This window comes from Platichthys flesus, chromosome 17, assembly GCF_949316205.1.
Source record: "Platichthys flesus chromosome 17, fPlaFle2.1, whole genome shotgun sequence".
Classification (NCBI taxonomy): domain Eukaryota; kingdom Metazoa; phylum Chordata; class Actinopteri; order Pleuronectiformes; family Pleuronectidae; genus Platichthys; species Platichthys flesus.
The window spans coordinates 4171744-4196207 of record NC_084961.1 but is presented as its reverse complement, the minus strand read 5'-3'; the positions used below and the strand labels follow the sequence as shown (position 1 = coordinate 4196207).

General features: G+C 44.9%; 1 protein-coding gene across 1 annotated transcript in view; it reads right to left on the bottom strand.

Moving 5' to 3' along the window:
* Positions 1-24464, bottom strand: part of LOC133972809 (ephrin type-A receptor 7-like) — a 126222-nt gene that overhangs the window by 32862 nt on the left and 68896 nt on the right. Inside the window, exons 4-5 of the mRNA XM_062410385.1 lie at positions 12263-12418; positions 7615-7944 (exon numbers count right to left, since the gene is read on the bottom strand). Of these exons, the coding sequence (XP_062266369.1) occupies positions 7615-7944; positions 12263-12418 (486 nt within the window). The remainder of the gene's footprint in view (positions 1-7614; positions 7945-12262; positions 12419-24464) is intronic.

Genomic DNA, 24464 nt, shown 5'->3' with positions numbered 1-24464 from the left:
GTGCAGGGGAAGACTGAGTGAGGCACATTTCCATCCAAACTCTGCGTGCTTGCTTTGTGTCCTAGCGTGTGCATGCATGTGTGCGTGCAGCAGGAGAAAATCTGATTAAAGGTGTAAGTCAGAAGTTTAGGGGGGGGAGAGAGAGAAAGACCCAGAACAGCCAGTGAACATGCAAGTTGGATTTTAGTCAAAAGTGCCTGATCAAAATCACACATCACCGAACCCCAGTTAAAAGCACGCAATGACTCGGTGAAGCAATCTTGCCCCTTAACAATGTGGAAAAGCAATTTAAGGGTGATAATACATTTACTTTATTCAGGTTTTTCTGATCCAAGTCCTAACCCCACTATAACTTCTTGGCTCAGCCTTCAACAAGCTTACAAATCTGTTAAAACTAGGATCTCATGCTGCTTCCAGGGGAAGAGGTGATTTCTGGGCCGACTTGCTTAAACTGCTCTTGACAGCTGCACCCTGACTGATTCTCTCCTGGCCCAGTGTGCTTCAGCCTCAAGGCAAAGACATGGTGTGATCAGGACACGTCCACTAAGCCAGACAGCCTCCGTCTGGAGCCTCTGACAAATACAAAAACACACACAGGCCACACGCACACACACACACAAACACACAGGGTGGCTGACCCAAGCCTGCTGCAGGAGTTTGGCTGAGAAGGTGAAGAAAGCTCTGTCGGCCCTGGAGGAGCCGAAGAGAAAAGGCAATGGAGGCTCACACACACACACCTAAATATCCACTTTCCTTTATCACTGACACACTATGATCAGGCTGTTGAGATGTTAGAGTGTATTATTATATCATTATACGCAAAGTACAAGGTAAAAATACACTGTATATGTTGTTTTTTAAGATGCTGCCATGAAAAGTAAACATGGTGCGGAGAAAGAAACAACGTTGTGTGTCTGTGTGTGTGAGTGTGTGCAACATTGGTCTGATGAGTTGAACTGTCTGTCACCCACCCACTGTTACATCAGAGCAGCACACTGTCATTCAGAGAGACAGCTGTATCTGCACACAACTCACTTCCTCCCACAAACACACAAAAACAAAGATGTCATCCACATCCAAACACGGCAAAGCCTTCTCTCTCTCTCTCTTCACAGTGGCGAGACACAGACCTCACCGAGTATCAGACGGAGTAAATGAGACGTTTGGAAGTCTGATCTTCTCTTTGTGGTCTCATAGCGGCAATGAGAGTTTGTGTTTTCACCTGTTTATCTCCTCTCCTGAGGGGGATCCGGCTAAAGATGTGCAGCGAGCGGCCCCGGAGCCCCTGTATAATACTCCCATTACGAGGATGACATTGCCGCGTGCCATCCGCCACCTCCGAGCTTTGTTTTCTGTTCATAAGTCAACACCAGAATTCCCCCAACAACCAGAAACCGCCTGTAAAACCCAGAGCACAGACACCGACGGCCCGGAGAAACCTCTTCATAGACTCCAATTATAAGCCAAGAGGTAGGCAATTAAAATTTCCATCACAGGGTGACAAAGCGTCTTAAGTGGCTGGGCTATAGTCCCGAAAAGTAGCTTGATGACTCTATTCATTTGGTGCCTGCTGAAGCCTGCACCTTCCCATCACTTCTAATTAAGAAGGCAAGAAAAAAGGAGAGAGGATCCAGACGCCTCCATGCAGAGGAGTGGAGGAGTGGAGGAGAAGAAGATGAAGAGAGGGCAAATGGGAACAAGACGACAAAGTGGCAGTTTTGTACTTAGACAGATGAGAAGCACTCATTCGGTGGAAGGAAGAATAAACATCACCTGACGGGGCTTTTTGTTTCTGTCACTATCCCGGGGAAGTTCAGTCCCCAAATTAATTCAGAGTCAAACCCATAAATATTCAAACGCTGAAGCTGAGACGTGAACTCCAGAGTTCTTAGAGAATTACAAGGTTCTGGAGGATGAGTCAGAGACAACTCCACCTCCAGCTTTGTGTTCTCATCTCCCTTCATCATTCAAACCAGCACTTCTCACATTTACACTAAAGGGCCGGTCCAGAGTTACTACTTAACCTGCTGACCAGGGCGGAATGAAAATGTTCTTCTCTGACTCTGAGGCAAAAAGTTGAGATGTAGAATGATGATGTCATCTTGCGTATTGCTGTTATATTGTTATAAATAAAGTTGACATTGATATTAAGTTTTTGTTTGCTGATAAGTGCAAATATAAACAAATGTACACATAAAAGTATACATGCAAAAGTAAAAACATAGTTAATATATATTTTAATAATACAAGTTCTATAAGTTGGTTGTTTTTGTGTCTTCTTGCGTGTATAGTTACTCATTATACAAGTTTATTATTTAAATGTGTTATATTTCTTTAATATTGTGAGGTTAGGACATTTTTCAAGGAATAGTTCATAGCTCTTATATTCTGAGAGTGTGTGAGATTGAATTTCAGGGAGCTGCTGGGCCTTGGCGGAGGTGCGCGCTCTACTGACGCCCATTTGTTCTCTTTCCTTTTGACCTTACTTCACTCATTCCCTCAAATCTCCAACTCCTGCAACAGCTTCATTCTCCTGTGTTCCTACACCGTCTCCATCCTGTGGTGAGTCTCACCTTTTCCCTTTACTCTCTCTCTTCTCTGTGCAGCTGCCTCTCCAGCTCTGCCTCTTTAATCTCTACACCTTCATGTGCTCCTCTCATCTCCAGGAACTTGTACGGTAGAGTTCATATTAACTTCTCTCCCGTCCTGGATTTGTTTAAAGCACCAGGTAACTCCAGATAAAGTTTCTCCTCCATGCATATCATTCTGGAGGAAACCCGTGTAATTTGGGCTTCTTCACTCCTAACGCACCCACGAGGCACTTGGCTCAGAATGCTGCCTCTCTAACCTCTCCCCCATCCTTCCACTTCTACATTCATCCCTCTCTCCTCTCCTCCCTTTATTCTCCCATCTCTCAGGCACATGGAACTCTACAGGGACCAGCCATCTAAAGCCCGGCCAGTAATCCTCTCAGGATATTGAAATGCCAATCCCACCTCCTCCTCCCTGACCTGCACCTCCACTGCCTCTGCACAGCCTTCCTGCATCCCTCTCTTCTCCCCTGCCTCCGCTAAAGGGCTTTGGATCGAGCACTGGGGGCAGAGACATTCAACACAAGTCTATCCACACACACACACACAAACACACTAAAGCACACACAGGAAAACGTACAAAATATGGAACAATGTCAAGGCAACGTGTCGTTATTGCAGCTTTTCTTGCACATATACACAAATCAAGCGTGAAGCAATGCACACATCTTATGGCGTGCAAGCATAAGTCAAAATGCTGTCACACATGCATGGCGTGCCGCACTCAGTGCACACACACACAAACAACACACACACACACACATGCATCCATGTATGCATTCCTAATCCACAGCTGGATAAGGGGCCCCATGAGCCCTGGGCAAAATTGATCCCCCATTTACCAGCCACACGCCCCACCTCCTCACGCAATCCCAGCCATGTTTCTATCCCCCACTCCCTCTTCCCTTTTATCCATCCATCCATCCTTGACACACCATGCAAACCTCCCTCCTTCCTCTGGGTGGCCTGGCGAGTCCTGATAAAGCCCCATCCGTCTGGGAAGAAATCCATCCCCCCGTCCACTGTGCATGGCGCGAGGATCCAGTACGAGGAGATACTTGTGAAGAATTCAGTTTGTATTGGATTCTAATGGAAGGTACTGCTGGATTTCAAATGCTATTTCAGATGCTTTCTAATAAGAAAGAGAGTCTTAGTATATATTAATGTTGATTTACTCCCTGTGAGTCTGTGTGAGTCTGTGTGTGTGTGTGTGTGATTTGGATTTTTGGCCATAATATAGCACCAACCTCCTTCTCCCGGAGTGTGCCCTTAATTCCTGAGGCTGGCGAAACCATGCCACCCGCTGCTGACAAGCTCAGAAAAACAAATACGATAGAGTACAGTAGGAGAGGATGAGGGCGAACAGAAGTGAGGAAGAGGAGGAGGGTCGGCAGCGGCGATTATGTCTTGACATGTGGAAGGGGAGATCGTGGATGGAGAGAGGCAGGAGGAGGAGGGAGAGAAATTACCGGCCAAGAATAGTGAGGTGATGTAGGGAGCAGGAAAGGATATGGTGTGGGAAATGAGGAGGGAAATAGAGGGTGGAGAAAAAAGAAGAGAGATCTGGATACAGAGGGAGGAGGAGGTTAAAAAAAGCAGAAAGTAATAAAGTGATGATGAGGTGGCGAGAGAGACAGAGGGTGTGTGTGTGTGTGTGCGGGTGTGTGTGTGTGGGATGTGTTAGCTTTGTGCCAAATCCCTGCTGCAGTATTTATAAAGGTCAGTGAGTTTTGATGGAGTAAAGTCTTGGTGTGGAGGCGCCCACACGTGTACGGACACAAGGTTCAGGTCTGTGCAGGAGTGTCTGAATTCAGCACAGTAGTGTTAATGCATGTGCATCCGATTTGGATTATTGATGCAATTTTTTGTGTGATTTATTTTACACTGTCTCTTGCTTCCCTATTCCGATACCTGGACTTTGCATATTGGCCGATACCAGTGCATTTAAAAACATAATTTATACATATTTATAATAAGAGAATGAATACAATATAGCTTCTTTGGTACATGTTACCATTTTAGTTTTGGGACTTTAAAAGATAAAATATTGACATTAGAGGCTAATAAATCTAGTATAAGAACATTTCCAAAATGTGCATATTACAAATGTTAAAATGAGAACATGACGGGGAAATGCTAACGACAAGAATCAGACACGGAGTTAAAGAAGAGGTTGCAAAAGAATGATTAAGCATAGCCTCAATTTAAATTTTAAATCTTTCATATCTTATATGTAAGGACACAAAATAAGAATTGTTTCTTATATTCAAATTAAAACTTGTGTGGCAGACATGTGACATTACATGTGTAAGTAATTCTACACATATCAACATCAAATACCGTTTGTTATGTATCTCACACACACACACACACACACACACACACACACACACACACACACACACACACACACACACACACACACACACACACACACACACACACACACACACACACACACACACACACACACACACACACACACACACACACACACACACACACACACACACACACACCAAATGTCAGTCTAAATCCTCCCTGACACAGAAAGTCTTAAAGTCTTCTGAAACCCCTGCGAACACACTCTCCTAACCCCTTGTCCAATCCCTCTGGATGACATGGTTAGAGGGACAGCTCACACTCTAATACCCCATAATAACCACGAATCAACGCCATGGCAACTGCTGACATGACAGACAGACGGGGACGGGGGGGGGGATAAAAGGGAGAAAGGTTGAGAGAACCACGGGGACAGGAGAAATAATCACCGCAGGTTTGTCCTTCTTTTTCCCTGTGATAAAGTGTCCCTCACCTTGGGTTGAGCTTAATCCCTCTGGGCAGGTGGAGCCGGCTGAGCTTGTTAGCCAAGTTAGCGTCAGCTGTTTTTATCGTTTATCGTTCAAAAGATCGCGGGTGGAGGAGTTTGGTTTGAGGAGCAGCAGAGATGATTTGAACTTCAAGATTCGGGTGGGCATAGCATCGTGCTGAATCAAATTATGTTGAATCCCTCTGTATCGCAACACTGGTGAATCATATTGCATTGTATTGCATTACCAGTAACTTCATGTGGATCTTCATATAAACATTTACTTGCTAAGCCTTTTGTTTTGGTTTTGTAATCAATCCCTGGAATATATGACTCAGACTCTGACAAACTCTGTTACTGGAGCAATGAGGTAAGAGTATGGGTATGGCGGGCGAGCCATAACCACTTTTACACTTATGGTTTGTTTTCTACCTCCAAGCATCGATTTTGTGACTCTTCAAATATCTTATAATGCATCTTCAAGTTGAGAAAAACGTTTCAAGATCCCGATCAGCGTTAGGAAAAATGATAACAAGCATAAACAGGAATGTGATAACAAACGGGAGGAGAGTGGTAGTGATGTGTGTTTTCAACCTCTGGAGTCCAGATGTTGAGACACGACACTTACATAACCTCAACAGCTGGTCAAGAGGAGGATCTAGGTCAACAAGTCACGTGCAGATTTATTATAAATACTCAACACCGATCTACTGTGTACAAACAGACGCACATTCCAGTCCCAGAGCCCATCTCCAATACACCAATTAAAAACTTAAAAGCATGGGGGGGTTTGCAGAAAAAAGTTTTTTTCTACATGAGAATAAATGGAAGGTGGTCCATATTTATAGTCACCATTCACACACACACATTCCAACAATGCATCTTTGAGCAGCACTTTCTTTCAGATACATCCCTCGTGGGTTTCAGTATGTTGCCCTGCAGGATGGGGGAGACGGGGAATCGAACCGCCAACCTCTACCCAGTGGACGAGCCGCTCTACCTCTTCAACAGTAAAGCTTTTTTAATAATTTCCTCTAAACTATATCTTATTTTTGTTCCCTTTCAGTTGTCGGAGTGAACTTTGCTGACCTAGAGCTCTTTATGGGTTACACACAAAATGAAATGTTAACTCCTCTTGTCGACTTCACACACCTGCAGGAATATATCAGTGGTTGTTGGTCCGACTGAAACATTCTAGCACATGGTCTGAGAGCTCTTCTTTTTGTAAAGGCCCGGCTAATGGCCTGCTGCTTCTGCTGATAATACGATCACCTCCACCGGAGACCTTTGTGCTCTATCGACAGACACGCTGCCAGTGCAGGGGGGGGGGGGGGGGGGGGGGAGTGTGTCTAATGACTTTATGCTACTTAGTGTACACATGAATGAAAGTCACTCTGCAGGATGCACACTTGGCTTTGAATGCCGGGTGCGATGTGCCTGTATGTTGCAGCAGGCAGTGTGAGAATCTGCATATATTACAAGGATATTGAAAGGCCACGGTGTCGCTTTAGAGTCCAGCAATTTATGATCTAAAGGGGGTGGAAGTGTGTACATGTCTTGTATACATGTGTGTGTGTGTGTATGTGTGTGTGTGTGTGTGTGTGTGTGTGTGCAGAAGCGGCCCACCCCTGTTGACCGAACTCGGCTACAAACCAAACCTTTGAGAGCTTCAGAGTATTCGAGTCAAATGTGCAAATACATTTAGTAAACACTAAATCTAATCTATTTCTTTATCAGAAAGCAGAAGAATCAACCGGATCCATATCTGGAAATATTTCCATAACACAACCATTAACACAATCTACTGCAAAATAGCACAAATCTTATCACACGTTTGTTTAATGGAAGAGGAGCAGCAGATTTAGTCAAATCGAGCCTGGAAGTCTATTTGCTCGATACTAATGGACTCCCCTCAAACTTGGCCTGCTTCAGGATGCTTATACCGAGGAACCCCCGCACAGCAAGTTGATTTAAATTTAATTTCTAGCTCACACGTGATGTAGCCTGAATTCTCAAAGCGTTCCAGAGACACGCGACTGAGCTAGTTTGTCTCGATTGAGTGCATTTGCCAGATCATCTTTTTGTCACTGAAAGCGTGACCCAGTTCTTGCTCAGCTGTTGTTTGTCTCCTGAGAGTTCAGACTGGTACAGTAACTTAACATTGAAAGAGCCCCTTCCTCTCAGCCTGTGTTCAAATATCAAACTGTGACTTACCAGGAAGGTTTGTCGACACGTTGACCTGCGTGAAGAACCTCTTGCTGGGCAACAGCTCCGACACTCCGTTCAAGGCCTCCACGGTGAAGGTGTAGTTGGTGTTGGGGAGGAGATTGACCAGGGTCACCGTCCTCTCCGTGAGGCCGACCTGCTGCGGCACGAAGCCGACGCTCGCCCCGCACGGCTCGCACTGCCTCCCGAGACACCGCCGGCACCCCACGCTGTAGGTCAGGTCCAGCCTGCCGCCCGTGTCCGACGGCGCCGCCCACTCCAGGATGAGCGTGGACTGCTTCAGGCTGTAGACCAGGTCTCTCGGAGGGGAGGGGGGCCCTGAGAGAAACAGGAACAGGGAAAATTGTCTTTTTCGATTTGTTGTTTTAAAGCCACTAAATAATTCATGAGCCTCTTTCGAAAAGGCAAACAAAAGACGAGACACACAGGGAACCAGACTAATGTGTATTCCCTCTTTTGCAAACCTTTCTGGCAAAACACATCCTTTTGCCTCGAGCCATTTAAAATGACAAAATATCTTGGACTTTGACGATTTGTGCCAATATATATATATATAAGAAACACCACACAATAAAGGCTGGCAGAGCTTCAAATAAAATAAGTATAAAAAAATATCTAGTCTCCGGACACACAATGCGTTAACTGTATTTTTGTTACCCGACCTTGTTTATGTGGACCCATGTGTCCACTTGTTGTAATCTCTGTGACCTTGAATGAAGCTGGACACAGATTGAAAAAGGCCTCGTGCACACAACATGTCAAGAGTCCACCTCAACACGCTAGAGAAGGAGATCTGTCCCGTGACTTCAGAACTAAGCGCTCTGGGTTTCACACACACAACATGCTGTGATCATCCTGTTCCTCGCAGGATTTGGTGTCAAGAAACAATTCATTTGATGGGAACCAGTTGATCCTAATGGGAGGAGGTGACTGAGAAAAAGCATATGTGGAGTCTTCATGGTTTGGCCGTGATGGTAAACAGAACATTTATTGGAGTGAGATGAAGATGGGATTAAACGTGATATCTGGAGAATAAGAATAGAAGTGGGAACTGAATGAATGTTGAATATCCAGTGTGTGTGTTTTTCAATGAATAGAAACCTCATGGCTTCCTGTGAAATCTCCTTTTCCTGTGAATATGTGTGAGCTTGAATTCCAAATTATGTAAACAGTGATCTGTGTAACAAAACCCCCCACTCAGCATCATCATGCTACTTATCTAAAGTGAATTAAAATCAACCACAAGATGAAACAGAGACGTGTCAAAGAAAAGGTCTGAAACAAATGTCAGGTTAGACGCCTGGATCTCATCAGTGTGTCCGTGCCCCCCCGACCGGAGCCTTTTCCTGCAGGTCCGTGCACACGGCGGCTAAATAGAGCTTGGGTCCATTAAAGGCCATGAATTTTCAATGCGCCCCTGCATGTGTGTGCATGTGCTGCGTGATGAATAAGTGAAGATGTGTCGCTTGGTGCAAGCTGTACAACACATCACACATCAGAGTTGCCCCCCCCAACCCCACCCCCACATTCCATGACACACTTGGAGCACAGGGTTACGTAAGAAACCCAGAAACCATTCACACTGACAGTGAGAACACACAAACACACACACCCACACACACACACACACACAAGACGTTCACACACATTTGAGGTCGACACAGCTGGGCCCTTTGTTCACAGCTCACTCGGCCTTGCACGCCCTCGTTCTCTTGACGTTTCTCTTTCCTAACGTCTCAACTTCAATATCAGAGTGTCTCTCAATAGAAGTTCTGCTCCTCAACATCACAAGACAATAATATTCTACCAGAAAGGTTTAAGACAATTTATTATTATTTATAATTTTGCCCACAGCAGACGCTAGAAGACTCGGATTTATAAATAGTTGTTTTCAAGTAACAAGGCACAACGGTCAAGAAAAATAATAACGTAGCTAATGAGTTTTTTAATCATTCTAAACAAGGAAGATACATTTAATTAATACTTCATCAAGATAACATGAAGATACATTTGTAGGTGGTTAAGGTAACAGCACATTTCATGATAGGTTATCTATATCTAGATATTCAGTATCTGCAAGCGTAGAGAGCTAGTTTATCTATTTAAATATTTAACTATATGAGGCTCTTCTAACTGTGATCTATTTTGGGCAATGTGTTGTTTATCTAACTTCTATCCATCAATCAGGAGTTGCTCTTTAAACAAGGGTGAATTTAAAGATAAGAAATCCTAAAGAAAACCTTAATGTGCTCTTATTTAAAACTTTTGGCATTAAAGTAAATGAGGAGTCTGTATTTTTGTATTTTCCATAACCCAGATGCTAAAAAACTCGTCCTCTGCAACTCGTCCGCCTCCTCGTGAAACTCGGGGTCTCCCACAGCTTTTCAAAATTGACTCTCGGAGCCGCACATTTGAAAAAACGTTCTGCATCCCTCTGAGGTAGTTTTTTCATTATAAGGCTGGTGTCATTGTTCTGTCAGCGGTGGTTCCACTCTGTCAAAGGAAATACTCCTCCCCCCCCCCCCCCCTGTCTCCGAAGTGTTCCTCCTCCCAGCCACCGGGGAATATTTAACTGTGTGCTGTAATGGAAAATGTGTAAACGGACGGTAATTAGCTAATGGTAATTAGCGGTGTCAGGAAGCATTACCAGATGAATCTCATCGGAAACATGTGGCGGCGTGTTCTTTCATCTGGTTCTTTAAACAATAAAGAGCCTTTTTATTCCAAAGAGGCAGCGGCGCCTATTAACTGCGGTAAACAGACGAGGGTTTAGGGAAAATTTCTCCAGCATTAATGTCAGAGGAGAAGAATAAAACCTCGCTGGTATTATTCTTTAATTGCAGGGATAATAAAGTCTGCATATCAAACCTAACGCTTTCTTTTATTCCTAAACCGCTAGATTCATCAAGCGCTCCCTTTCTCCAGATGCACACATGCGGTGGATTAGGCAAATCTGGGGATGATCATAATTACCGAATCAATAGTGTAATTAATGTGGTCATTAGGCTGCTATAAATGTTATCACACAGGGATCACAGAGCGCTGCGATCAATATTCTAATTAAATCCCTCCAATGCACCTAAGCTAGTATGACCACACACTTCTACACACACACACACAAGTGAAGTGTGTGCATACAACCATGCCCGGACAGACATAGTGACCTTATGGTTTCGCTGCCCTGAGTACTCCCAGGATATTGAGCCCATTATTCCTCCATCTAATTACTAAGCTAAATCAACAGGCTGTTCTCCATGCAGGGATCGATAGAGCTGCCCTGTACGCTGCTGCTTCCATCGGCCTGGCAGTGCATCTTGATTGGAGGAGAATGGAATTCGGTGAGGGAGAGGAGTCGGGAGGCAAGAGGTGTGGGACGAAGAGATGGGGTCAGCGGGGAGGAGATGATGTAGTTTGTTGCTGGAGGATAGAGGGATGAGATTTTCGGTTTGACGGAGGGAAGAAAGATGATAACTCTGAACGCGTGGAACGAAAGGAGAGGACGGAGAGGTAGGTAAATTTGAAAAGGCAGAGCGGAGAGAGAAGAGCGATGAGCGGCCGGGTTGAGAAGACAGACCCGAGAGAGAGAGAGAGAGAGAGAGAGAGAGAGTGTGTGTGTGCAGGGGTCAAAAGCGAGGAATGGAGAGGTTAAAAGAAGACAGGATGGTCCAGTCGAGGAAGGTGGATAATGGATGTAGAGCAGAAAAAGGGATGAGTGATGTCAGGAGAAAAGAGGGAGGAACACGGAGAGAATGCACAAGGTTAAAAAGATGGAGAAACTGGCCGTGATGACTGCATAATGTGGTCATCGGGTCGGGAGGAATGAGGGATGGACGGGTGATAAAAGGTTAAGAGCCGGAGGACATGGCTGAAGTGGATGGATACGTAATGACCGGATAAAACCCAACAAGGTGAAATCACAGGTTTGGAGAGGTTACAGTTACAATCAAAGGAAAATCCACCTTAAAACATAAAATAATGTGTACGAGGATATTTGGACTTTGGAGAATGAACTCAAACTGTTTTTGCTCTACGTTTAGGATAATTTATACAAACGATATACTTATAAAAGGAAAAAAAAATAATAAATATTAAACTTTAAGTCTGCAACTATAATAACTTTGACCACAGGAAAACAGTTTTATTAACAGAGCACCAGACATTTCCCCGTGTTTTGGGGAAGACTAGTTCCTGGTCATAAGTGGACTAACACTTTAGTGGACGACCTGAGGGCGAAGGAGAGGTGAAGGTTGGGGGGGGGGGGTGAGACACAGAAATGATGCGATGAGGAGGAGATGGAGGACGAAGGATAGACGGTGAGACACAGACTGGGGGGAAGTGGGTGCAGGTCAGACGGAGTGGTGGATGGGATGAGCATTGGGGGGGGGACGAGGACGACAGGATGCAGGGTGAAGGACGGGTAAATCACGGGGGGGGGGGGCGTCTTTATGGACATAGAAGACGCGGTTGAATGGTGGGGGGTGAGATAATGATTGGCTTACAAACATGAAATTGCTCACTTAGTGAAAAAAAAAGGTCCAGATGGAATAGTACCTCATATAAGTGTGTTACAGGAGGAAGGACAGAATGGCAAAGGTCGCCACGCACGTATGAATATAATCAAATATAGTGTTATTACGTGTGCACGGTGCTGAGGGAGTGTCCAGGGGAGTCCTGAAGTGGTCCTCCTCACACACACACACCACGGATCCCTCCTCCTCCGCCACACTGTTGGCCGGGCAGGGGAAACACTCCTGCTGCCTGGAGGACATCTTGTAGGCTCCGGGCGGACACGCTGCAAAAGAGGACACACAAAAACGCCAAACGTCAGATAATGCCAGGAGGAATGTGATTTAATCGTTTCTGCTTTATCTCATCGACAAGAGTAATCCCTGTGAAAGGTGGAGATTTACTCACATGGGGATCAGCACATGAATCACACATTGTTTTCTATACACGACCTAATAAAAATGCTCCGGCTCCTTTTTAAAGATAACATAAAACCATCTTATATCATTTATAAGCATCTCGGGTTCTTTGCATGTAAAACGCCACTAAGCACATCTGCATTTTTAAAGCCTGAGGATAAGAGAAACCCTCTAATCTCCCTCTCAGTGCACGAGAGAGGAAATAAAGCAAGTGAATCTACAGGGACGTAGAGACGATATAAAAGATGGGATTAGAAGAGAAAAGTAGAGGAGACTAAATCCATCTGACAAACAATTGTCACATTACGTGTGAACAGTGGCCTCGGCTTCAAAGGCTTGTGCAGGATTGAACCGGCTCGGAAATGAAAATGAAATCAAGCCGATGTGACACGCAGCCACGCAAACTACACAACTGCATTTTGTTGTAGTTTCCCTCATTTGCCATTTATTTGCTTCTTTTTTTTTTTAAATGATTTCCTTCGGTGGGTGAGACGTCTCACAAGCTGATTCAAGGAAACGACAAATGTAAAAGCCACAACACGACTACAAATGCAACAACACAACTCAAGAAGATCAAATTTGATGCTTGTCTATTTGATGTGTTACGGTACAGGTAACCCTTACAAGAGGAGCTCACCTGTACCGTAACACCAATAATAGACCAGCATCACATTTTTCGTGACGGCTCCCAACAGTAACTCTGCTCGTTTCATTGTCAACATCCATTGTCGCTCACTTCTGTTGTGGTTGTGTTTCTGTTGTGGTGCTTTTGCAGTAGTGGCATTTGTAATCTTGTTGTCACTTTTTTAAGTTATAGCGTAAGACATGTTTTTATTTTTGCATTTGTGTTGTCTGTTTATAATTAGGTTCTGGCTTTTGCAGTTGTGTGGTGATGATTGCATTTGTGTCGTGGCTTTAAAAATTGTGTTGTTGCTTTAATAATTAAGTTGTTGCACTAGCAGTTGTGTTGTGGATTGTGCAGGTGTGTTGTGACGTATGCATTGGTGTTATTTGTTTTGTTGTAAGGTTGGGGCTTTTGCATTTGTGTTGTCTTTTTTTAATTTGTGTTGCTGCTTTTACTGCTGTGTTGTGATGTTTGCATTTGTGTTGTTGCTTCTGCAGTTGTGTTGTCATTTTGCATTCATCTCTTCAACGTGAGACGTCTCTAAGCGCTGGAATCCAAACCGCTGCACATCAGAGTACAAAGGGTGACAATGTGGACGAGGGTGATAAGCACTCGTGACCTTACGTGTGCGGCTCACAGGAATATAAACCGTGTAATAGAAGCTTATCAGTACATCTGTGACATTGGGTGGGGGTGCATGCAAACACACTCACAAACACAAACAGAATAAAGCAGGTTATTTTACAGCCTCGCTCTTTGCAGTTCTCATTTCTCCACTCGTCGGGTCTTTGTAGCAGGAGGAGATAATAAGTGTGAAATCAAGCAGCCGGCTGAAGCCTAGATCTCGCTCGATGCTCCGGTCGCCCCTTTTCTGAGACCCTATTCTTAACAGCAGGTCTACATTAACAGCTCGGGCATGCTCCCCCCCGCCCCCTCCCTCTCATGTCTAACTCTATTTCTATCCTCGTAATAAATCTGTCTTATTTACTTTCCCTTTCTCCCATTCCTCATGGCTTCTCGTTTCATTTCTGCCTCGCGTTCCTCTCTCATCGGCCCGCTTTATCTTATTTCCTCGATCGATGTTCATCCTGCTGATCTTCTGAGAAACCAACAGCGCTTCAGAGTTTCCTCTCCGCGTGTCGACTCTCCAGGTTTAATTCACTCAATGAACAGCTGCCTAATTGCTCTAATTGGCAGGCGTCGTCTTTGAGTTGATTTTTTCTCAAAACCATAAAGTTTGACGACATGGCAGCTCCTTATAAGTGAAGCCAAAGCGTCTCGATTGCCCCCTAGTGGATGGCTGCAGTATAGATTTGAACTCTACTTCCTCCATGTTAGTGGATGGGCTATGGGCCAAAATTAAAGTCAAAATACAAGTTATAAAAGATGGTTTCTGCCACGTTTAGTATAGTTCTTATAACAGTCAAGTCCAAGATCATGATTTACACCTCAGACTGAATTGTGATTGGACGAGGACGTGAACAGTTGTCAACAGATCTACATGTATCAAGGACAGGTCTAAATACATGAGAATGGTAGAAACGTCAATGTCAAGATCAAGAGAAGATTTTAATGACTCAAAACATGTGTCACTTGTTTTTCTACATCAGGATCATTTAGCGAATCTGCATGATCTCCATTCAAAAGAATGAGATAACAGACATGAGACATTTGTTTAAAGATCACAGACAAGTTTAACATGTCCTCAACTGTCTGGTTCACACTTTTCAAATGTCATTCACGTCACCAGCCTACCGACCATGAAGGCTCGGCTGCGTCTCCAACAGGAGACAGACGAGAGGAGGACGGGGGGGAGCGACTGACACCAAACACACTGAACAGCAAATGGAGCTTGCTGGAGACAATACTTCACATCTGTCTCCCACCTCTGCTGCAGCGTCACACTTTGACCACGGTCGGTGATAAAGAGAGGAGGCGACGTGGACACGTGTGAGGACAACAAGACACAGCAGGCGCAGAGCCAAACACAATCCTGCAGGACTGAAATGCTCATGAACATTCATGGACACACAAGCACTGTAACGGAGGGGGCCTGTCTTGTCTCACCTATTCAACTCGGACATGCTTGCAAACCATCAACACACACACACACACACAACACATACACAAAAGGCCTGCCATCACACATTGATTAGCAGGCGCCGTCAGCCTCTCCTGCCTCCGACCAAAGCGAGTGCACGACTGCGTGTGTTTTGTGTTTTGTGTCCTCGCGCTCGTGTACGCCTGCGAGTCGCACATCTGAAGCTGGAAGAATCATGTAATCGACTTTCTAATGTCTGTCATTACACGGAGAAAAGCCTCGAGCTCACAGCACAGTCAAGCATGAAAAAGAGAGACACACACACACACACACACCCTGTAGAGGCTCTTTGTTCATGACCACGCTGCATCTATCCCTCCCTCACCACGCCAACAACATCAAGCACCAATGGCGCCCAAATCAAGGCAAAATTATGCATAGATCTGCGAGAGGAGGAATTGGTTTAGCATTTTCTACCCATCACGCTTAGAAGCGAGCTGGCCACATTGGTGTCTGGTTGAATTTCAGACTTATCTCTTCATTTCAGTGTGGACACGCATTTCGCCAGCCCACCTTGGAAATGTGTGTCTAATGATAGGGGGGTATCAAGACAATATGTGCGGCTCAGATAACAAAAGGAGCTGGCTGCGCACGCCGCCCGTCGTCCTCCACGGCGAGGGACGCTTCGAAGGGGGCGGCCAACAGCCAATGCCAGGCAAGGTCACGTCAATCAGAACGGGGCTCGCCGCCATCTGCCAATGGGAGAATGTGGAATCTCTAAAAAAGCTTCCAACTGTGACTCAAAAGAAGAAGAAGATGCTTGTAAAGAACACCACCTCGGCCATTAGGAGACATGCTTTCCATCCCTTCTATACCCTTTAATTGTGAAGGTATATGAGTTAAAGTGGAAACAAGAGCATCGGGGGATAGAAAGACAGAGGGGGGGTGTTGGGAGACAGAAGGACAGATCTGCCAGGACCAGCTGGCAAAGCAACTGATCAATTTGTCCTATGTGCCGACGGGGAGCCTCGATTAAATGGAACAGGGCAGCACATGTACACAAACACACACATATATAGACATATTCCTTCAAGGTGCATCAATATAGATATGAAGCGACATGCCAAGTCCATTGGAGACGGACAGATGGTGTGTAGAGAGACAGAAAGACATTCGGCTAACTACTGTACAAAGATAGCACGGGGGACCGGACTACCTTCAGCTTGACAGAGAGACAGACAGGGGTGGACGTGTGACGCATACGAATGAGACACACTGAAAGAGACGGTGACAGCCAGTGAGACTGAGGTCATCTATAGTGGGAATATACGCCACACAAGCTTTGTCTGGTGTGTGTACGAGCGGGAAGCCCGAGGGTGGTCGGATAAAATTAGAAAGCTTGGTATCAATCTAAATCCGATGAGTGACAGTAAGATATTCCACACTGAGATGTGACAGAAGTTTCACCATCTAATGAATGAAATAAAAAAATAAGAAAAAAGGCCAGAAGAATCTACATTTCAATGAGTTCACAAATTACTTTAATAGACTTCTCTGCCTTTGTCGAGGGAATCAATTTACGCTTTGCCCTTCTCTCTTTTATTTTCCCTTCCCTTTCTTTCCCCTAAACTTAAACACACGCCCATTAATAAATCATGAGGTTTCTTAATACGATAAATGCGAGCAATGAATTGTCCCTTTGCCTCCGTGACAGTACACATTGATTAATATTAATCACGCTAAAGGAGGGCTGCTTTGGACACGTGTGCACAGACACACACAGCTTAACCTCCACTGACGAGCAAACACAAACCGACCGAAACACACAGAAGCCAAATATTTAAATTGTTTGTTTTTTAGAGGCCTTTTAACAGGTTTTAAAAGGCAATGCACGGAAAGAAGAGATGGCACGAAGAAGAATGGGACGTGACTCCAGCAGGTGGAAATCAATTATTAATAGAGCTTTAATTCCTCTGCATTATTTCAGACGGTGGGCAGCTTTAACATCCGCAAAGACAATTTCCATTACCGTCAAACAGCTTCGAACCCACACACACTCAGTAACACACACACACACACACACATACCTGGGTCCTCCAGGTCACACGGATAGGCGTGTTGGACTAAAAATGACTGATGGGTACATTTAAGTGTTTCAGGTTTGGGTCAGATTATAAAATGGTGAAATGATGAGGAGGTTGTGGAGCCTAGATATCTTTGACAGAATAAGACCACTTGGAATTGGGCTTAACTGAATGGAAACGGTTCTTAAAAGCCGGCGGTGAATAATACGACTCTGGCTGAAGAGACCTGGATTTGAGCCAAACTGAACCAGAGTTAAAAGTACTTGAGAATAGCTGGAGCTTAGGGAAATGGGCTCGGGCAACTGGAAAACTGAATGCTGGTGTACTGTACTGGTCACATATACTATTCCTTCTGACTGCTCCATAAAAAAAATACCCTGCAGGTTTTGTTGCACAAGCAGTTTATCAAGAACCATATTTCCCTTTTCACAACTCGCACTCATGAGAACTTTTCTTGACTTTCTTTTAAAGGTTCAGTGTGTAGAAAGTAGTGACATCTAGTGGTGAGGTTGCATGTTGCAGCTGAACACCCCTCACCCCACCCTCCCCTTCCAAACATGATAGAGAACCTGTGGCAGCCCTCAGTTTTCATAGCATACTCACAATGTGTTAAGCTTGTCCAGTTTGGATCCAGTAAGAGTGAATGAATTCTCTCTACTACGGCAGAATGTGAGTTTTATAAATCTGGATTATTATGCATTCAATTTGTTTTGAAACTGAGTAAATGCTGAATCTGTAATTAATGTTCTCGAACAGACCGAGCATTGATATTTTTACAGGTTTTAATGTTTGAATAGTCGCTACCTTTCGGATTTCAAAGTGCTCCATCGAGTTGGATCCCAGTTCTCAGCTTCTCGACTTTTGTAGGAAAACAAGCACAATCCAAATTCGCTGTAATCACTCCATCTTTCTCCCGAGATGCAAACTGCACATACATTCGAGTCAAACTCTAAGAAACTGAAAAATTACTTTGAATACCGGTATCGAATCATCCATGATGGAGGCTTTTGGTTTTGATGGTGTTATAGGTTGACGTTAAGTGACTGATGAAAAAGGCAATTCGGTGACACTCTCCGTGCTCGGCTCTTTGCAGACAAACAATCTCCTCTCTCTCTCTACATGCAGTGTCATAACCTGTCGGCTAGCTGCTTTGGAGATATGACCACGGCCTGAATGACAGTGTAAAGCCCTGTTATTAACTCAAAGTAAAGACCTCATTCAGGTCCGCCCACCGACTGGCGGCTGCCTCGGTGTAATCAGGGAGAAAGCTCTGAGCCGTGCCATTCAGGTCAACGCCTTTCTTTATCATTTCACTGGCTGCTCTGCCCTGGTTACCACAGACTGACATCACACAGGGAACACAGGAGGATAACTAGCAAACATTCCAGCGGGGGGGGGGGGGGGTAATGTCAGCTGTGCTTTTGTGCCGCAGACGTGTAACTCAAAAGCACATTCTATTTATTTTCCTTATTTCAATGTAAACAGCAGCAGATTCATTCACCGGACGTCTCAGCAGAGCGGCTACATCACAAAAGAGTGACCTGACGATTGGCTGTTTATCACGTCAGCAGTATTAGATCTTTAAATAGAGTTCAAAGCAGAGACATATTTCTTTCTATCGGCTGAAGTCGACCCTCTAATGGAGTTGGATTATTTCTGACAATTTACAGGTAATGAGAATCAACAGTGAGAGACTGCAGCCATAGAAGCTCTGTGGGGCCGGATGGTAATTACATGGTGCTTAGGCTAAATGCTAACATCAGCACACTGACATGCTGATGCACAGTTTGTATTTACATTAAGCCACGTGTATTCTGACCCTGATGATGATACTGTTCAGATTCATCCTCTGAGAACCATGGAAATGTGCAGAACATGTACTGTCATCTTTGAGGATTCAGAGTACTCACATGTCAGTTAAGGTTATTTTAATGGGAACCAACATTTCTGGAACATGTTTTACTAGCTTTCTGGCAAAAGCTGCATAATCTGTGTTTGTTGAAAACCGGAACATATCAATGCTCGTGGGAAATGAAGCTGATTTGAAAGGTGTGGGGTTAAACTTTACTGTTTTACTAACATGTATGTGTATGCACAGTGTGGAGGGCCGGTCCCCCACCATGTCCCCTGAAACACTGCTGGCTACCATTTATGTCAGTGTATTAATGAATGCAATTCTTCATTTGTGTGGTAATATGCACAGTGTAGCACGTGATGTGAATCCATGTCCTCCCTGAAGTCCTGTGTGTGTTATCGCTGGTCATGTGATCCCATGTTGAATGTGACATTAGAGCGAGACGTGTTTATGGATTCAAACTAATCAGATTCACTTCCTCTCGTGTGTACACATGATGAGATCAGACACATGGACTGAGGGGGCATATCTGTGTTTTATGAACACACACTGACTCACTTCGCTGAGGCTCTGACACGCACAAACACACACACACACACATACATAAGTCAATCACTGGCTGTTGACAGGGACGCCCTTGTCCTCTGTTCTCACCGTGTCCACTAATACCCATGTCACTCTCATGTTTACCTTTCTCCCATCTCATCTTCTCAAACAGCTCCCGACTGCTATCAGCTCTGCTCCGTGGCAAACGCTGCTCAGCCCTGCCTCCTCCTCCTCCTCCTCCTCCTCCTCCCCCCCTCCTCCTCCTCCTCCTCATGTTTGCTCCCTGCTTCCCTCCCTCCCTATTTTTTTTTATCCATTATCCGCTGCCCCTGCTTTGGCTCCGGCTATCATTTTCACAGGATTTATCAGAGGCCGAGGAACAAAAGACTGAGAGGGAACAATTTCAGGATGCCACTCTCCTCCTCCTCCTCGTCCTCCTCCTCTCGCTGTCTCATCTCACGGACGCACACTGTTTCTATGTGTCAGGTGTTTAGCTGTTGCTCTCATCCTGACTGAAGCACAATGAGCAGACACATTGTGGAGATGGAGTTTGAATGAGGCTTTTTTAATTCCATTTTTCAGCCTGTTTCCACTGACAACTATTGAATAAAAGGCAAATGGATTTTTATATACTTATAAATCTGATTGTGTGCCTGACTGCATTTAGGCTAATTCATGATCAAGGTCAGTCTACAGATACAGAAGGATTCTGTCCTTGTTGTGCATGTTTCCTGAGAGTTTACTGATGAGAATGAAACAAAAGCAGAACCAATAGTAATCGTTGGGGTTGTAGCTAATGTTCCGAAAGACAACAATTTATCGCACACAACAATACAATCTTAATAAATGGCAGAACCCTCTATGTGACTCGGTCAACCATCGTCTCAGGGATCCATTGAGGCACGTGTTCACTGACAGTGACACGGTTTGAAAGGCACACATCTATTTTCCGAGGGTAACTGGAGCCTTTACGATGACATCATCGCCCCCGCAGACACCCAGTGCGCTTCACAGCCGTAGAACTTTGCAGATCATCTCACCTCACCTTAATCACTGGACCCTGACGCTGCAGCTGCTGGGATCAGCAGCCATGTCTACTGGTCACCGTGCTGAAGTAGGCAGTGTTTTTGTTTCCCAGTGCACCTGATTGATGGCTTCAGTTTACCCTGAACCACACGGCCATTTATTCATGTCCGAGCCGATCCCAGAAACACCTGCATGCAAGCATGTGTGTGTATGGTAACACAAAAAGCCACAAGGCACACAAGGGGGGTGGGGAGATGTCTCCAATGCTTATGTGCACATGCACGCAAAAAACAAGGTCCAGACGAAAAAGCAGTCGAGCTACAGACAAGTGAGACGGGAACATCCTGAAAAAAGGGAGCGCTGATCACTCAAGCCTTACAAGGTGGCCTGCGGGCTCTGAGCCTTCCTGTCCCACTGATAGCCATCATCATCATCATCATCATCATCATTATCATCCTCACCACCTTCAAATCCAGATGGACAGTCCCCCCCCCCCCCCCCCCCCCCCCCACACACACACACACATCTTAACATGCCTACACGCTCTGCATGGAAACAGCTTGCAGCAAAGCACCGGTTCAGCTAATGTTAGCGTTGGGGTGTAAGTGAGAATGTTAAGGGAGCCGCCCAGTCGTTCACATTGAAACCATATCAGCTGCCAGTCAGGGAGCATGTGCTCACAGAACCAGATTCAGTGCTATTGGGCTGCATGTGTGTTGATGCATGTGTGTTGGTGCGTGTGTGTTGATGCATGTGTGCACATCTTGCCTTGTCAGCACTTGACTGAAGATGTCTACACCGTGTCTGCACGTTATGGGTGACGGAAAAAGTTTTGAGAGGAAATGTTTGTCTTGTGTTTGTATTTGTTATTTTGTCAGAGACTGAACAAAAAAAAGAGAAACACAAAATGATCCTCAGATTGTTTGTGGTAGTCGGTTCAGTTCTCCATGACACACACGCCTAGATTTCCAAAAAAATGTAATAATATATTCAACTGAAAGCTATAATCACATTCGCTGATGGAGGCATTAGGGAGGATATGGAAACAAGAGACTTTTTGTTTTCTTGCAGCCCCCTCAATGCTGTGTGTGTGTGTGTGTGTGTTGAATGTGGCCTGGTTATGGAAATTAACAAGTATAATCTCGAGCCGGCAGTCTGTTGCGACATGCCGATTTCATTAGTGTCTTTTGAATCAGCCATTCAAATCTGGGATGCGAATGTGAATGAGTCTCGCCTGCTAATGACACACTGTACCGTTTCCATTCGCCTCATCCGAATCCGTCTTTTTCATAAACACTGTGACCCAGATCTTTAAAAACAATCGGCCGGAGATATTACGGCAGAGGAGGAGAACTGTGGAGTTGTAGAACTGTTAAAGGAGGTGAAGGGTAATCAGATGTCTCCTCACCCCTGGCAGACACATGTAATATAGTCACTTAAAGGGGACTAGGAAAGGGAAAAGGCGCCTATGAAGTGCAATTATGCAAACGAGTGCCCTGTGCATCTTTTACAGCTGTTAGCTCCTAATGTGTGTGAATGAGGGACATGCTTGTGCAGAGCGGCCAGAGGATTAGGTGGATGCTCTACCTGTAAAACACGGGTCTCTTGATAGACTGAGTGTGAGCAGCCATCTGATTCATTATAATGCATTCCAACACTGAAGGCCACTAATGGGTACAACCTTTGCAAAACATTTCAGTTTCCAGGGGAGCTATTGATAAAGCAACGTGATATTTTTATGCAGCTGATGCTTTTTGCAGATTTTTTAATTGACATTCAAATTACTTTGATGAAACAGGCACATTATTAGAAATAATCATTTCAGCAGACTACACCACCAAATGGAGAAGTAAGTCAGAGGCTGAGCTGTTGTTTTTGCATTGCTTTACATCATACAGGTGTTTCCTTAGCTCATTCTGGTAGAAGTGTGTTTGATAGTGTGAGGTTTTTCAGGTGGATTCATCATATGTGGACACACAAAGCACACACAATCAAGGCTCACAGGCCTGATGCTCATTTGACATTTGACCTGTGCGTCTGATCGAAGGCCAAGAGGTCAAATCTCTGTTTCTCCATCACACTATAAAACGGTGATGAATCATTTCTCCTGTTCATGAACGCAAAACTCAAATCATCACAGCCTGACCTTGTATTTTTCACCCCTAGAATAAAATGTTAATTCTATAACTGCCCTTCCTATGACAGCCACATTTTGTAAGGAAATGTCTCGGAGAAATAATCAAATGTATGACCTCCCTTTTTATATATATCTATTAATCTGAGAGTCAAAACTAATACCACGTCTTTATTAGTTGCTGAAAGCAGCACCTGAGAAGTGCTGTGCCTGGTTCTACATTCTGATCCCAAGGTAAAACCCCCGCCTCAGGTTTCTATAACGTTTCCACTGTGGCGTTCAGCTGACCGGCCAAAAGACAAATCCCTGCTCATCGCTCATTCCCTGCGACGTTTGAGATCCAGTGTCCCTGATCCAAAGTTATTAGAGAGACCCGAGCGGGTGCAGTGATGGATGGAGATACCAGTGGGGTGGGGGTGGGGGGTGGGGGGTCGCTTGGACCATAAGGCTGATGAAGTGTTTTCACTGCCGAGCGAGAGTCACGGTCAGAGCACCCGACAGTTCAAATGTTTTTGGAGGTGTGTGTACACGGTGTGTGTGTGTGTGTGTGCGTGAGACCCCATGTGATGAGGAACAGTTGGTCTATCAAAGAGATGGATGAGGTGGGCCCCTCCTTCAGCCCCCCCCGCTGAGTTCAACGGCTTAGATCCGTGTCAGGGATCACAACACGCATATGGAAAACACACAACACACATGTGCTACACCGATACTTTCACATTTTTCTCTTTATTGTTTTCCCGAAACTGCAAAAAAAAAAAACAGTGATCACAGCAGTTTTCAGTCAGAAGGCCCTTCCTGCCACAGACACAGCTCAGTAATTGCATCCCATAATAAAGGAGTGAGGAGCGGAACGTGGAGATACGAATGCAAATGAGCTGTTGATTATGCACTGGAGTCACTAGCAGGGGGGGCGGGGGGGGACTGTTGATTTGGAAACAGTTGAAATGGAAACGCAATTTAAAAAATCTGACTTTTACCGAAACTTTTTTGTATGTAATTTGCATAAAACACGTAAGGAAGGGATGAATTCAGCTTCCTCTATAAATATAATGAAATATAAATGTGTTCGGCAACAAAGTTTTTCAAACAGTGGAAGTGAACAACAAGTCACGATGTCAAGGGCGAGCTGAAGCATTATCTAATAAAATACACATTTTGTTAAGCAAACCCACACAACAACATGAATATAACCAACATGTATACACCCACCCACCCACCCACACACCCAAACACACACACACACACACACACACACACACACACACACACACACACACACACACACACACACACACACACACACACACACACACACACACACACACACACACACACACACACACACACACAGAGCGACAATTAACGTGGTTTAGTCAACCTGCTGTTTGAATTAAAAATGAGGCCTTGCAACACAATCAGGGCGCCTCAATTAAGCTGTGAAGGTAAAGCGGCCTTGACCTTGTTGTGTGATTAACGGACTCTTCTTTCATTAATCTCCACCGCCCATCCCTTCTCAAGCCCCAATCCTCCCCCATGCACCCCCCCCCCATTCACTCTGTGCCTTAACACCCCCCCCCCCACCCCTTCTCTAAGCAGCCGTTT